The 16,210-nt window shown below is 40.6% G+C and overlaps 1 protein-coding gene across 1 annotated transcript in view; it reads right to left on the bottom strand.

Moving 5' to 3' along the window:
* The window catches only part of LOC124031636 (mitogen-activated protein kinase 14A-like), a 41,848-nt gene that overhangs the window by 22,653 nt on the left and 2,985 nt on the right, over window positions 1-16,210 (bottom strand). Inside the window, exon 2 of the mRNA XM_046343129.1 lies at window positions 634-763. Within this exon, the coding sequence (XP_046199085.1) occupies window positions 634-763 (130 nt within the window). The remainder of the gene's footprint in view (window positions 1-633; window positions 764-16,210) is intronic.

The following is a 16,210-nucleotide window of genomic DNA, read 5'->3' as shown; positions in this document are numbered from 1 at the left end:
GCAATAAAATCTGCTAAATACGTGTATGTGACCAATACAATTTGACTTGACATTGAATGTCATGGTCCAAAGGGCCAGAGTCCTTTTGCCTGTTCAAGTGAATGTCGTTCTATGGATGTGACACTGACCTGTTGATCCCTTCAGAGAGAAGCTCCAGTACACTTACCACAGAAGCCGGAGGATCATATGAAAACACATACTTCGTCCACTCGACTCCCTTCACACGCACTCGTGTGCACACACAAAAACAGACACGTCTACTCCATCTGCTCTTTAGATTAAGAGATGGCAATCAATAGCCTTTCATAGCACACAGATACAGTACCACAGTCCGTAACTCTCACTCTTGAGGTCAGGTCAGCTTTCCCCAGAGTGGAGGCAGATGGCGGAAACACACACATGCATGGGCGCGTGCACACACACACACACACACACACACAAGATTTTTCAGAAATCGGAGTTGGAGGATTATTGGACCTTGAATAAGCAGCGAGGGAATCCTCTAGGCTCAAACTGGGACTCATGAAAAATCCGGTAACTTCTGCAAAGTTGGACTGATCGATCAGTAAAAAGGTCAAGGAAAGGTTAACTCACATGCTCCGGGAGGTGTGTGTGGGGACGGGGTTAACTCACGTTCTCGTGTTTCATGTGTTTGAGGAGTCGTAGTTCTCTGTAGGTCCTCTTAGCGTGGATGACGGACTGGAACGGCCTCGACAGCTTCTTCACCGCTATCTTCAGCCCCGACTTCACGTCATACGACGAGCTGCTCAGTGTCAAAGAGCGCACACACACACACCTTGGTAATTATAACATTCATATCACATAATATTACTGATATAACATAACATTCCTGTTATCACAGTAATGACGTTACATCAATAATTCAACACTACATTCCTCTTATTTCGATTGCATGCTACTTTCAACCAGACATTTAAATAAACAATTATTAAATGTAATATTGTGTGAAGTGGTCCTTGGGACCGGGAGAGGCGCTGTACACAAAGGTGTTTTATTAAAACACCATGATTGTTGTAGCCTCGGTAATTTTGCAGTACTCCGTATCAATGCAGTAGCCCTCCCTTCCTGCCGCATGTAACACAGCATAGTTAGGGCAAATCTACAGCAAGGCAACAGTACACGTCGTCCCCCACGAATTATGCAGCGCATCATTTCACTTCGATACCAGTCTTAGTGTCACGATACTCGGTTACCACAGCAAAAAAAAGGCGTATTAGCCAAAGTCACAGTCAAAATGGCACTTGATCCAGACAGATCCTTTGAGATCAATATCATTCCATTTTAAATGTTTGATGTCAATTTTTCGGAGATACAACCAATTTGTTTTTGTTCTAACCAATCTACATAAAAACATAACGGTTATAATTTACTTTAAATGTTAAGTCTCTATTGATAAACTGGGTAAATCAAGGCCAATTCACAATAGAGGTGAATGCGTATTCAATAGGAATGTATGCATGCATCGAGGTATATGGAGCTTGTTTTGGCTGATTTCATGGTGCTACAGATGAAATACAAATCTGTTTCCCTTCCATTTGAGACTTATTTTATTGTACTGATCAGAAACATTTGAATAGAAGAAGCCATCTCTTTTAGAAAAGCGCACGCTGTCTCAGCCCTAATGATGCCATTCACACACACGGACAGAGAGATGTGACTGATGCGAGGGAGACTAAGTGAATTAATCAAGTTTTGGCAATGACTATTGTTTTTGGTGACACTCAGCTTTGAAATAAGGATATTTCGCATTATTGTTTGCATTTTATGACAAAGTACTAGGGTAGTGAATTGATGTTAGCTTCAGCTGTGAGCTAGCCAGGAAAGTTATCCTACAAAGCTGGAAGCTACCTGTATTTCTTGCATTGTAAAGTGGTCTAGCCTGTAATGGACATTGTTTTGAGAACAGTAATTAACAGTTGCAACATTTCTACATGATGTGTCGCATGTGTCGAAGTGAGTGCAGCGGTTCCTCAGGACAGGCTAGAGCTAGCATTGAGTAAGTGTAGCAGGCACGGTGCGCTCGCTCTATAAAGGGGACATCCGCTGCGCTGATAGACAGACTTGATCCTCTCAAATAAGTAGAAGATGTCAGACACATTTGATAGAATTACTGAAAGTAACAAATTCTGTTACCGAACCGTTTCAAGTTCTGGTATTGGAAAAAGTACAAAAGTTTCAGTATACTGTGCAACACTATTCATTTCTTATGGGAAACGTTTTACTCATGAGGGGCTGTATATATAGCCCTTTCAAAGTATTCACACCCCTTTACTTTTCACATTTTGTTGTGTTACAAAGTATTTTTTTTGTCAACGATCTACACAAAATACTTTAATGTTAAAGTGGAAGAACAACTGGTCATCCATGAAAGCAAACACCCCGTTTGGCTGCCTTTCCTTCCAGTTCTCTACTGCCAATGACAAGAACGATTTGGAAATATCCCTGAAGCCTTTAAACAGTGGGGCAAAAAAGTATATAGTCAGCCACCAATTGTGCAAGTTCTCCCACTTAAAAAGAGGAGGCCTGTAAATTTTCATCATAGGTAGTACACTTTAACTATGACAGACAAAATGAGAAGAAAAAAAAATCCAGACAATCACATTGTAGGATTTTTAATGAATTTATTTGCAAATTATGGTGGAAAATAAGTATTATAAAAACTTGTTTGCTTGCCATAACAAACAGGTTGAATACTTATTGACTCTTGACATTTCAGTTTTATATGTTTTATTCATTTGCAAACATTTCTAAAAACAATTTCCACTTTGACATTCCAGGGTATTGTATGTAGATCAGTGAGACAAAATCTCAATTCTCTCACACACACACAGAGACAGAGACAGAGACAGAGAGAGACAGAGAGAGACAGAGAGAGAGAGAGAGACAGAGCGAGAGAGAGAGAGGGAGAGAAGAGACAGAGAGCGAGACAGAGACAGAGAAGAGACAGACAGAAGGAGAGAGAGAGACAGACAGAAGGAGAGAGAGAGACAGAGACAGAAGGATAGGAGAGGAGACAAAATACAGAAAAGTCAAGGGGTCTGAAAGCAATGACTGTAGGGACAGGAGATATGCATGTTCAAAGTTTTCGAATTTCAGCTGATTACTACAGCGACCCCTTGGGACAACCAGTCATTTTGTAAATGTCGGATTTCCATGGCAAGACGCATTTTCAAACCCAAGTTTCATTGTACATACGGAGACAGATCCGCAGTCCCACGGGGACAATAAAAGTGATTATGAAAATCAAATTTAAGTGTGTCACACATATGAAAACCAACATTATTGTCAACTGTATCTGTATGGAATTACACTGCTTATAGGTAGTCACCCTTTCAAAATGTTCACCTTTTGTGAATGAACGGAGCTTATAGATCCTTATGGGAAACTTGTAAAAATATTGAAAAACATCATTTCACTCTGACATTATGTAGGCCAATGACAAAACAATCTTTAATCCATTTTAAATTCAAGCTGTAACAACAAAATGTGGAAAAGGTTGAGGGGTGTGAATACTTTCTGACGGCACTGTGTGTGTGTACTTTTTCCCTTTGCTACGTTACAACCGTATTCTAAAATGGGTTACATAAAAATTCCCGGAAATCTACACACAATACCCCATAATGACGAAGCAAAAACAGGTTTAGAAATTTTTGGAAGCAGAAACAAAGGAAACAGAAATACATACATAAGTATTCAGACTAGAGGTCGACCAAATAATCGGAATGACCGATTAATTAGGGCCGATTTCAAGTTTTCATAACAATCGGAAATTGGTATTTTTTTTAACACTTATTTAACTAGGCAAGTCAGTTAAGGACACATTCTTATTTTCAATGACAGCCTAGGAACGAGGCAGAACGACAGATTTTTACCTTGTCAGCTCAGGGGATCCAATCTTGCAACCTTACAGTTAACTAGTCCGACGCTCTAACCACCTGCCTCACAAGGAGCCTGCCTGTTACGCGAATGCAGTAGGCCAAGGTAAGTTGCTAGCTAGCATTAATCTTATAAAAAACAATCAACGACTGTCGTTGCTCCAATGTGTACTTTACCATAAACATCAATGCCTTTCTTAAAATCAATATACAAGTATATATTTTTAAACCTGTATATTTAGCTAAAAGAAATCCAGGTTAGCAGGCAATATTAACCAGGTGAAATTGTGTAATTTCTCGTGTTCATTGCACGTTGAGTCAGGGTATATGCAACAGTTTGGGCTGCCTGGCTCATTGCGAACTAATTTGCCAGATTTTACCTAATTATGACATAACATTGAAGGTTGTGTAATGTAACAGGAATATTTAGATTCATGGATGCCACCCGTTAGATGAAATACGGAACGGAATAAACGTTTTGTTTGAGGTGATAGTTTCTGGATTTGACCTAAGGCTCGTATTTCTGTGTGTTTATTAAAGTTAAATATATGATTTGATAGAGCAGTCTGACAGAGGGGTGGTAGGCAGCAGCAGGCTCGTAATAGTCAAAGGTATGTGGTTTAGAGAGAAATAGTCAACGCGTTATAATTCCTGTAATAACTTGCGGCTGAACTTGAAAGGGGTTCCTTCGTTATTTTACTGTTCATGTCTTCCATAGAGGATGTCTTGATCTACTTCAAATAAGGTCTGTTTCGTGCAGGCTTAAACCGCCTCGGCGTTTTGATACCCGTGTAAATCTCACTAGGATAACGTAACGTTTGTCAACATATTTTCATAAATCCACTCTACAAAAAAAAAAAATGATATTCACTTGTATTTAGCCAATATTGATCAGAGTTACCTTGTCCTATGGATATCTACACAGTTATAAAATTGGCAAGGTGATGTAAGCCTACACAAAACACAGACCTTATTTTAAGTAAATCTAAAAAATATCCTATGGAATAAATGAATGAAGAAACCGCTTTTCAGATTTTGCTAGAAGGTGTCATGGGAATTATGACTCGCACTTTGGTAGTCAATTCTTACCATGTCCATTATTAAAATAGGATTTCCTGCATATAGAAAGTACAGTTTTTGTTTTCAACATTCATCACAGAGAACTTAAAAACAGATAACTTGAGAGTATTTGTCTCCAAAGCAGACTCTTCAGTATCAGTATCATTGTCACTTCAGAGCTGTGTGTGTGTTTTACAGATGGCAGAGAAAAGCAGAGCACCAGTGTGGGACTATTACATGGAATTGGCACCAGGGAAAGCAAGGTGTCTTATTTGTGATAAAGATGTAAGCATGGGGTCAGCAACAGCTAAATCATAAAATACCACCAACCTGTGGAATCACCTTAAGAACACCCATCCAAAAGCCCATAATGTATTATATTAAGTTAATACTGAATTAACACTTATTTTGTTGCAATTGTCATTATTACAAAAGTGTATATATAAAAATGTTAAATAAAAAAAAATTGTCAGATTAAGTCGGTATCTGCTTGTTTTGTCCTCAAATAATCGTTATCGGCATTGAAAAATCATAATCGGTCGATCTCTAATTCAGACCCTTTGCTTTGAGACTGTTTCCATTGATCATCCTTGAGATGTTTCTACAACTTGATTGGAGTCCACCTGTGGTAAATTCTATTGATTGGACATGATTTGGAAAGGCACACACCGGTCTATATAAGGTCCCACAGTTGACAGGTCATGTCAGAGCAAAAAACAAGCTATGAGGGCAAAGGAATTGTCCGTAGAGCTCTGAGACAGGATTGTGTTAAGGCAAAGATCTTGGGAAGGGTAACAAAATATTTTTGCAGCATTGAAGGTCCCTAAGACCACAGTGGCCCTGATCATTCTTAAATGGAAGAAGTTTGGAACCACCTAGACCCTTCCTCAAGCTGGCTGCCCGGCCAAAATTGAGCAATCGGGGGAGAAGGGCCTTGGGAGCTGACCAAGAACCTGATGGTCTCTCTGATAAAGCGCCAGTGTTCCTCTGTGGAGATGGGAGGACATTCCAGAAGGACAACCATCTCTGCAGCACTCCACCAATCAGGCCTTTATTGTAGAGTGGCCAGACGGAAGCCGCTCATCAGTAAAAGACTGCTTGGAGTTTGCCAAAAGGCACCTGAAGACTCTCAGATTCTCTGGTCTGATGAAACCAAGATTGAACTCTTTGGCCTGAATGTGAAGCGTCACGTCTGGAGGAGACCTGGCACCATCCCTACGGTGAAGCACGATGGTGGCAGCATCACGCTGTGGGGATGTTTTTCAGCGGCATGGACTGGGAGACTAGTCAGGATTGAGGGAAAGATGAACAGAGCAAAGTACAGGGAGATCCTTGATGAAAACCTGCTCCAGAGCGCTCAGAACCTCAGACTGGGGCGAAGGTTCATCTTCCAACAGGACAACAACCCATAGCACACAGCCAAGACAATGCAGGAGTGGCTTCGGGACAAGTCTCTGAGTGGCCCAACCCAACTTGAACCCAATCAAACATTTCTGGAGAGACCTGAAAATAGCTGTGCAGCGATGCTCCCCATCCAACCTGACAGAGCTTGAGAGGATCTGCAGAGAAGAATGTGAGAAACTCCCCAAATACAGGTGTGCCAAGCTTTTAGTGTCATAACTCTTTTTGGGTGAGGCAGTATATCGCTGCCAAATGTGCTTCAACAAAGTACTGAGTAAAGGGTCTGCATACTTATGCATTTGTGAAATCAGTTTTTGATTTTTTTTTTATACATTTGCACACATTTCTAAAACCTGGTTTTGCTTTGGCATTTTGGGGAATTGTGTGTAGATTGATGAGGGGGGAAAAAAACTATGGAATCCATTTGAGAATACTGTGGTAACGTAACACAATAAGGAAAAAGTCAAGGGGGCTGAATACTTAACAAATGCTATGCATGTAGCACGGAGTTCCAATATGATGAAAAACATCTACAGGCGGGTTATATAGACCGCGGATTTTTTTTGTATTAGTCATCACAGGGATCCTACTTGAAAACGCAACAGAGAAGCAAAGTTTCGCAAATCACTAAACAGTCAAGACATGAAATCATAAAATTACTCAAACTGTGGTAGGACACTAAATACTTCATAATAACAACCCAAATGTTATAAGTGGTGGAGTTGTCCTTCAAGTCATATAATTAGTCTCCCATTGACAGCAATGCATGACTTAGGTCTCACCTCATGTTACTGTCTGTCTGTATGTAGCTAAAGGGGATGATGTGTATGATAGTGAGTCAGCTTCATCAAGTGGTAGTTCTTGAGCTGCTGTGTCCACGTGTATAACAGTAAAATGGCTTGGCTGTGACACATCCACACGCACGCGGTGACACATCCATGCTACAGTGATTCCTCAGCAGCACATGCCATGTCCACACCCTGATACAGAACAAAGAACATGAAGAGCAGTGGGTGTTGAACATTCCCTGCCCTTCTCTGCCTAGCCCTATCTGAGTCACACACACACACACACACACACACACACACACACACACACACACACACACACACACACACACACACACACACACACACACACACACACACACAAGTTTATAAATGACATAGCCTATTGCTGCAGTGACTGCTATGGCATTTCCCGACAAACATTTTCCTATACATTACATATACCATGTAGCTTAAAGTAGGACTGAGCAATGTGACCAAAATATCACATCACAATATTTCTCAAATTTTTTTATCCTCTCATTTAGCTAGCTTTGATGTAGCTAAAATATTAATGCTCACCTATTGTTCTCTGATTTAGAATATACCATTGCACAAACAACATGCTGATCTAGGCCTAGACCAGAACTGGTGTCAGGCTGTATTAGCAAGCTAAACTCAGCAAAAAAAAGAAATGTCCTCTTACTGACAGTTGCGTTATCTTCAGCAAACTTAACATGTGTAAATATTTGTATGAACATAAGATTCAACAACTGAGAAATAAACTGAACAAGTTCCACAGACATGTGACTAACAGAAATTGAATAATGTGTCCCTGAACAAAAGGGGGGATCAAAATCAAAAGTAACAGTCAGTATCTGGTGTTGTCACCAGCTGCATTAAGTACTGCAGTGCGTCTCCTCCTCATGGACTGCACCAGATTTGCCAGTTCTTGCTGTGAGATGTTACCCCACTCTTCCACCAAGGCACCTGCAAGTTTCCGGACATTTCTGGGGGGGAATGGCCCTAGCCCTCGCCATCCGATTCAACAGGTCCCAGACGTGCTCAATGGGATTGAGATCCGGGTTCTTCACTGGCCATGGCAGAACACCGACATCCCTGTCTTGCAGGAAATCACATACAGAATGAGCAGTATGGCTGGTGGCATTGTCATGCTGGAGGGTCATGTCAGGATGAGCCTGCAGGAAGGGTACCACATGGAGGACGATGTCTTCCCTGTAATGCACAGCGTTGAGATTGCCTGCACTGACAGCAAGCTCAGTCTGATGATGCTGTGACACACCGCCCCAGACCATGACGGACCCTCCACCTCCAAATCGATCCCGCTCCAGAGTACAGGCCTCGGTGTAGCGCTAATTTCTTCGACGATAAACGCAAAGCTGACGATCACCCCTGGTGAGACAAAACCGTGACTCGTCAATAAAGAGCACTTTTTGCCAGTCCTGTCTGGTCCAGCGACGGTGGGTTTGTGCCCATAGGCAACATTGTTGCCGGTGATGTCTGGTGAAGGCCTGCCTTACAACAGGCCTACAAACCCTCAGTCCAGCCTCTCTTAGCTTAGTGCGGACAGTCTGCACTGATGGAGGGATTGTCTTAGCCTAGTGCGGACAGTCTGAGCACTGATGGAGGGATTGTTCGTTCCTGGTGTAACTCGGGCAGTTGTTGTTGTTGCCATCCTGTACCTGTCCCGCAGGTGTGCTGTTCGGATGTACTGATCCTGTGCAGGTGTTGTTACACATGGCTTGCCACTGCGAGGACGATCAGCTGTCCGTCCTCTCTCCCTGTAGCGCTGTCTTAGGCGTCTCGGTACAGACATTGCAATTTATTGCCCTGGCCACATCTGCAGTGCCTCCTTGCAGCATGCCTAAGGCACGTTCACGCAGATGCGCAGTGACCCTGGGCATCTTTCTTTTGGTGTTTTTCAGAGTCAGTAGAAAGGCCTCTTTAGTGTCCTTAGTTTTCATAACAGTGTCCTTAATTGCTTACAGTCTGCAAGCTGTTAGTGTCTTAACGACCGTTCCACAGGTGCATGTTCATTAGTTGTTTATGGCTCATTGAACAAGCATGGGAAACAGTGTTTAAACCCTTTACAATGAGGATCTGTGAAGTTATTTGGATTTTTACAAATTATCTTTGAAAGACAAGGTCCTGAAAAAGGGATGCTGCTTTTTTTTTTTAAGTACATTTAGCTAGCTAACTAGCAGTTAGTATTAATGGATAACATAATTTATTTTAGCCACAACTTACTGAGAAAAGACAAACTAGCTGTTTGCAGGCAGTAAGATACAAAAACTAATAGTGTAATTATAGACCTCTTGTGGATTTATATTAAGAAGCAAAATGGAAAGCAGCATCCGTGTTACCAACACCTTGTTGCATCTTCAGAATTGACCATGCAGATTGCAAGTGGTTGTGACTCCTGGTCGAGCAGAAAAACTGCTCACCTTGTGTGTGGAAGAAGAGAGACGAGTCAAGTAGCATAAAAACTGACATTTACATGCGGCGGAGTGATTTAACATATTTAACAAATCAAACATTGAAATACTGTTATACAAGGTCAAGTAAAAACCCAAACCAGTCCGTGCATAAATACAGGTATTTAGTACAATACGGTACTAAAATACCAGTATTAATAAACAGCACTAGCCTAAAACAGACCTACTAAACATATTATAATTCACACAGGTACTACTGATTTGATGGCAATGAGAGGGTGTGTAGCTCCTGCAATGCAGCAAGTGGAAGCCAGAGAGCAGCAGGGAGATTCCCTAACACCAAAATCACTATGTCCACCCTGTTGCCATGTGGAGATGTGGCCCTCCCACATTATTCAGACCAACAATGCAGCAGTTTAAGTATTTGTAAAAGTATTCTTGACAAAAATGTTGACAAACATGCAGCTGCTAAAAAAAAAAATCACTGAGAACTGTTAGAGCCCCCTGGATCGATGATGAATTAAAAAATTGCATGGTTCAAAGGATGAAGGAAAAAAAGAGCAAAGTGGCAAAAAAAATTGGTTGACATTTTGTCAATTGAAAAATTGTGACCAAAAAAAAATCTATAAAAATAATAATAACCAAAACGAAATATAAATGGGGAAACTTGAGCACCTTATACTATGGGCAGAAAAACATTTAATCTCCATCGTTCATTGCAGTTGATGGGTCTTTTATAACAAAACCTATTGATATAGCCAATCATTTGAATTAATATTTCACTGGTTAAGTGGACAAACAGAAGTGAAATGACAACATTGACCAATGAACCATTATATTTGATTATTTAAGATCTAATAATGAAAGAGAAGGATTGCCGTATTGAATTTGAGTGGAAGAGGTGGAAAAACAGTTGTTATCCATCAATAATGATAAGCCACCTGGTATAGACAACCTAGTTGGGAAGTTATTCTGAACGGTAGCGGACTGTATTGCCACCCCGCCATATATTTAACCAAAGCCTAAAGGATTGTGTGTGTCCACAGGAGCGGAAGGAAGCGAAAGTAATTCCACTACCTAAAAATAGTAAAGCACCCTTTGCTGGCTCTAACAGCAGCTCAATCAGTAAAGCTGACTGTTCTTAGTAAACTGATGGAGAGAATTGTGTTTGAACAAATACAAGGGCATTTTCTAAAGAACAAGTTAGTTACTGACTTTGCGCATGCATATAGGGAAGGGCACTCAACTTGTACTGCACAGATGACTGATGATTGGCTAAAATAAATGAATAATCAGATGATAGTTGGAGCTGTATTGTTAGATTTCAGTGCAGCTTGAGACTATTGATCATCACCTATTATTGAAAAAAATACTTGTTATGGCTTTACGTCACCCGTCATCACATGGTTGGAGAGTTATTTATCCAATTGAACTCAGAGAGTATTCTTTAATGGAAGCTTCTCTAACATCAGAAATGTACAGTACGGTATTCCCCAGGGCAATTGCCATGGGCCATTACTCTTCTCTATATTTACAAATTATTTGCCACTTGTCTAACAAGCTAAAATGACTATATATGCTGATAATTGCACACTACACATCAGCACTTAGAGCCAGTGAGCTCACTGAAACTCTTAGCAAGGAGTTACAGTCAGTGTTAGAATGAGCAATGAACAATAAACTGGCCTTAAATACATCTAAAACTAAAAGCATTACATTTGGCTCAAAGCATAACTCTTAGACCTAAACCTCAACTGGAGTTGTGTATAAAAGGTGTGACCATGGAACAAGTTGAAGAATCTGAACACCTAGAAGTAACACTGGCTGTTCCGTTAATATGGTCAAGTCATATTGACAAAGTTGTTGTGAAGATGGGGAGAGGCATGCCTGTTATAAAATGATGTTATGCATTGTTGTTTTTTAACACACCTGTACTAGTTGTTCAGGCTTTGATCACAACGTGATTAATGTCCGGTAATATGATCAGGTGCAGCAAAGTAAGACCAAAGAAAGCGGGCTCATAACAAAGCAACACACCTTGCCCTTAACCGCACACACAGAACTAACATCAACAACATGCATGATAGTCTTTCATGGTTGAGGAGAAATTGACTGCTTCCCTTCTAGTCTTTTTAAGGAACATTTGTGTGTTGAAAATGCCTAACCAGTTGTATAGTCTATTTGCATACACTTCAGTCATACATACCCCACTAGACCCGCCACGATCGGTTTCTTCACAGTATCCAAACCAAAAACAGATTTAATGCGTCACATTATATATAGTCATGTCATCGTGGAATGCTCTGACACCAGTGGTTACTCAGGAAAACAGCTAGTTTAGCTTAAAAAACAAAAATATATTGTATCACAGTGCCTCTCCTCTTTCTAAAGACCTAATTTAACTGTACTGTATATAAGAATATGTACAGTACCAGTCAAATGTTTAGACACACCTACTCATTCAAGGGTTTTTCTTTATTTTCTACATTGTAGAATAATAGTGAATATATCAAACTATGAAATAACACATATGGAATCATGTAGTAACCAAAAAGTGTTAAACAAATCAAAACCCTTGAATGAGTAGGTGTGTCCAAACTTGACTGGTACTGTATAAATGAAATGTGTAAATATTATTTTTGTTGTCTTCCCTATATATACACACTTTTTAAAAATGGTATAATTATTTCATGTATTATTATCTTACGTTGTTCTTGTCTATTACTGTTCTGTAATGTATTTGTACATTTTATGTGGACCATAAGAGTAGCTGCTGCATGTGCAGTAGCTAAATGGGCTCCTGATAAACTAAACTACTACGTGTAGAGTTTGCCCTCTAAACACCAAGGAATAAGGAAACAAGTTCCTACGAAGTCAGATAAGTATAGAAGCTGGTTTCCCCTCAGAGTAAACTTGTTACCACAACTACATATGGTCTTATCAAAGAATGCAAACTTTTCAGTGGTCATCTTAGTACCATTGTTTTGTTATGTATTATAAATGCATTTGTGTTTGTGTAAGCTTGGCTTAGTGGCTGGCTCTGAGGGCACTAGATACCATTAGCACTCCCGACTGTACCAACACCAGCAATCTACTCTAATGAGGCCATATCTGTTTACACATTTGTTTTTATAAACTTCATATTTAACCAATTATTAACTGTCTATGAACTACCTTCAATAAAACATTTACAACCCACCTCTTAAAATGTCTTACAGTAAAGTCTTACCAATATATATTATTAATAACTCTGAACACTCTTTGCATAAACACTCTTAGCATGGAACTCCTGGATGGCTTCCATTCTAAGAACCAATTCTAGGAACAGAGCAGGAATAGAGTGAGGTCTGTGATGGGAGTGGTTTTCTCAAAAAGGCTTGGAATGACAGATGGGGTAGAATCTAGAATCCCAAACATGGTGCTTACAATCCTTTATTAGGCAGAGTTCACACTGAGGACTGGGAGGGAGGGACCGCCTGGTGGCAGGAACAAATACATACATTAACTCGAAACCGACTGGCTGAAAGGTTGGCATCCCAGCTCGTCTTTCTTTGCAGTCCTGCTGGGCATATGATAAGATCCATTCGCCGTATCAGGAACCACTTTAACATGATATGCTAGACATTTCTCCAGGCGATGTGAGATCTGATCATCTGAGTAGCGGGACTTCAAAAAATAAAACCAAGAAACGCAGCCACTGATTGACTGACTTCCCTGAACAACGGTCTGATTGGCCTGACTGGCCCGGGCAACCAACTGACTGGCTGCATACAGGACTACAGGAACTGACTCATGGAAACCAGTGAGACGCAGCAGCTCATCAATATTTGGCTATAATACAGAGACAGAAGTTCAGAGCTTTCAACCGCTGACACTAGCTTAACATTAACCCTTACCACTAACCCTAAAGGCAAATTAAAGTACAAATAGCTCATATATTTTCTGCTCACTTTCTGATGATCGGTGGTATAAAGTACTTGAGTAATATTTTAAATTATTTTTTACTTAAGCAGTTTTTCGGGTAACCTTTACTTTACTACATTACTAAACAAAATAAGGTACTTTTTACACAATTTCCCCTGAAACCCAAAAGTACTCATTACATTTTGTATGGCTAGCAGGAAAGGAAAATGATCAAATTCATGCACTTATCAAGAGAACAACCCTGGTCATCCCTATTTCCTCTGATCTGGCAGACTCACTAAACACAAATTCTTCAATTGTAAATCATGTCTGAGTGTTGGAGTTTGCCCCTTGCTATCCTTAAAAAAACTAAAAAACAACGATGCTGTCTGGTTTGCTTAATATAAGGAATTTGAAATTATTTATACTTGTAGACATTTACTCAAGTAGTATTTTACTGGGTGACTTCCACTTTTACTTGAGTAATTTTCTATTAAAAGGGTATCTTTACTTTTACTCAAGTAGGACAATTGGGTAATTTCCCCACCACTGCTGATGATATTGCCATTGTCGCCTTTGTCCTTTCTAGCATGGCCATCTAATGACAAAAGGATCAATTCATCACTTTCCAACTGAAAGCAAAATGATGCATCAACAGCTGCTACTGTACAAAACAACTTAACAGTGAGACACACACTTAGCATGTCCAGAAGAATAACTATTCTCACAGGACAGGAGCGGCTGTGTTATAATTACATTATAATGAAGTCTTCTTGTCAAAGGGAACCTTGAGGAGACTACAGCAGGATGACTCAATCGAAACAGAGCTGAAGAGACTAGGCTACCTAATCTCGCAGTTATGACTCATCAGTGTACACACACACAATGGGAAAAGATGACATCATTCCAGGCTCATCACTGGCAGGGCAGCAGATGCCTATAGAATAGAACGCTCATTACTCTGACTGGGGAGGTGGGGCTGCTTTCTGCCCAGCAACCACGTGACTTTCTATCCGTCACACTGCCTGCTGGCCTGGGTTAGAGTGCGCTACTAGAACATGCAGGGATGTGAAGGGAGCAAGGGGCTATTGGGCACACGGTGATGTAACTAGAAACTTCCGTACAGTTTTAGTCACTTTCTGATTACATTCAGATGTAAGCATAATGATTCAGCCAAGTTCAAGCAACATCATGTGGGACCATTGGAATACCCACCCCGTATGCCTAGCCTACATTGTTATCATCATGCATAAAATGTTTTTCATTCAGTAGCCTAATCATGACCATGCATGCCAAAGACGTCACATTTTGATTTGGGATTGGCACAAGAACCATACACAGTCGGGTTTCTACAACTGACAAATGATGCATTAACGTTGTTGTATATGTGCCGTTTAGTTGAGAGGCAGTAGTGAATAGGCGACTGAAGTCTTTCGTCTAGACTGTTAAATTCTCGTAAATGAAAAAGCTATCTAATCTATTTTTGTATACAGGTAAACCATCCAGGGAGGCACATTTTCTTTTCTATCTGCACAAAAACAAAGATAATCTGACGTTTGAAAGACAGTCAGACCCAAATCACTCAGAAGAGTACGTAGCACAGCAATCTGGTTACAGTAACCTCATTTTTACACTGACTGACACTTCATAGGCAACTATCGTAAAATGCTGAGAAGCAAATTATCCCCTGGCCTGATTTTGTGATTTGAAACATTGCAGATTCCTACACTCTGCAATAGTTCATAGAAAAAAATTGAATATAATTTTATTTGTCACATAACATCTGCTAAACATGTGTATCGCGGGTGTAGCGACATACTTGTGTTTCTAGCTCCAACAAGAGTGTGCAAAGCTGTCATCAAGGAAAATGGTGGCTACTTTGAAGAATCTCAAGTTTAAAATATATTTTTTGACTTGATTAACCTTTTTTGGTTACTTCATGATTCCATGTGTTATTTAATAGTTGATGTCTTCACTATCATTCTACAATGCAGAAAATAGTAAATAAAAAAATAAAATCACTTGAATGCATGTAAACTCAGCAAAAAATAAACGTCCTCTCCATGTCAAATGAGTTTATTTTTCACCAAACTGAACATGTGTAAATATTTGTATTTACATAACAAGATTCAACAACAGGCATAAACTGAACAAGTTCCACAGACATGTGACTAACAGAAATTGAATAATGTGTCCCTGAACAAAGGGGGGCGCAAATCAAAAGTAACAGTCAGTGTCTGGTGTGGCCACCAGCTGCATTAGATAGTGCAGTGCATCTCCTCCTCATGGACGACAACAGATTTGCCAGGTCTTCCTTTGCCGCTCTTCCACCAAGGCACCTGCAAGTTCCCGGACATTTCTGGGGGGGGGGGGGGGGGGGGAATGGCCCAAGACCTCACCCTCCGATCCAACAGGTCCCAGAGGTGCTCAATGGGATTGAGATCTGGGCTCTTCGCTGACCATGGCAAAACAATGTCTTGCAGGAAATCACGGGCAGAACGAGCAGTATGGCTGGTGGCGTTGTCATGCTGGAGGGTCATGTCTGGATGAGCCTGCAGGAAGGGTACCACATGAGGGAGGAGGATGTCTTTCCTGTAACGCATAGCGTTGAGATTGCCTGCAATGACAACAAGTTCAGTCCGATGATGCTGTGACACACCACCCCAGACCATGACGGACCCTCCACATACAAATCGATCCCACTCCAGAGTACAGGCCTTGGTGTAAC

Source organism: Oncorhynchus gorbuscha, linkage group LG03 (assembly GCF_021184085.1).
Source record: "Oncorhynchus gorbuscha isolate QuinsamMale2020 ecotype Even-year linkage group LG03, OgorEven_v1.0, whole genome shotgun sequence".
Lineage (NCBI taxonomy): Eukaryota > Metazoa > Chordata > Actinopteri > Salmoniformes > Salmonidae > Oncorhynchus > Oncorhynchus gorbuscha.
The sequence above is the reverse complement of the archived record's forward strand: the minus strand, read 5'-3'. Positions and strand labels throughout refer to the sequence as shown.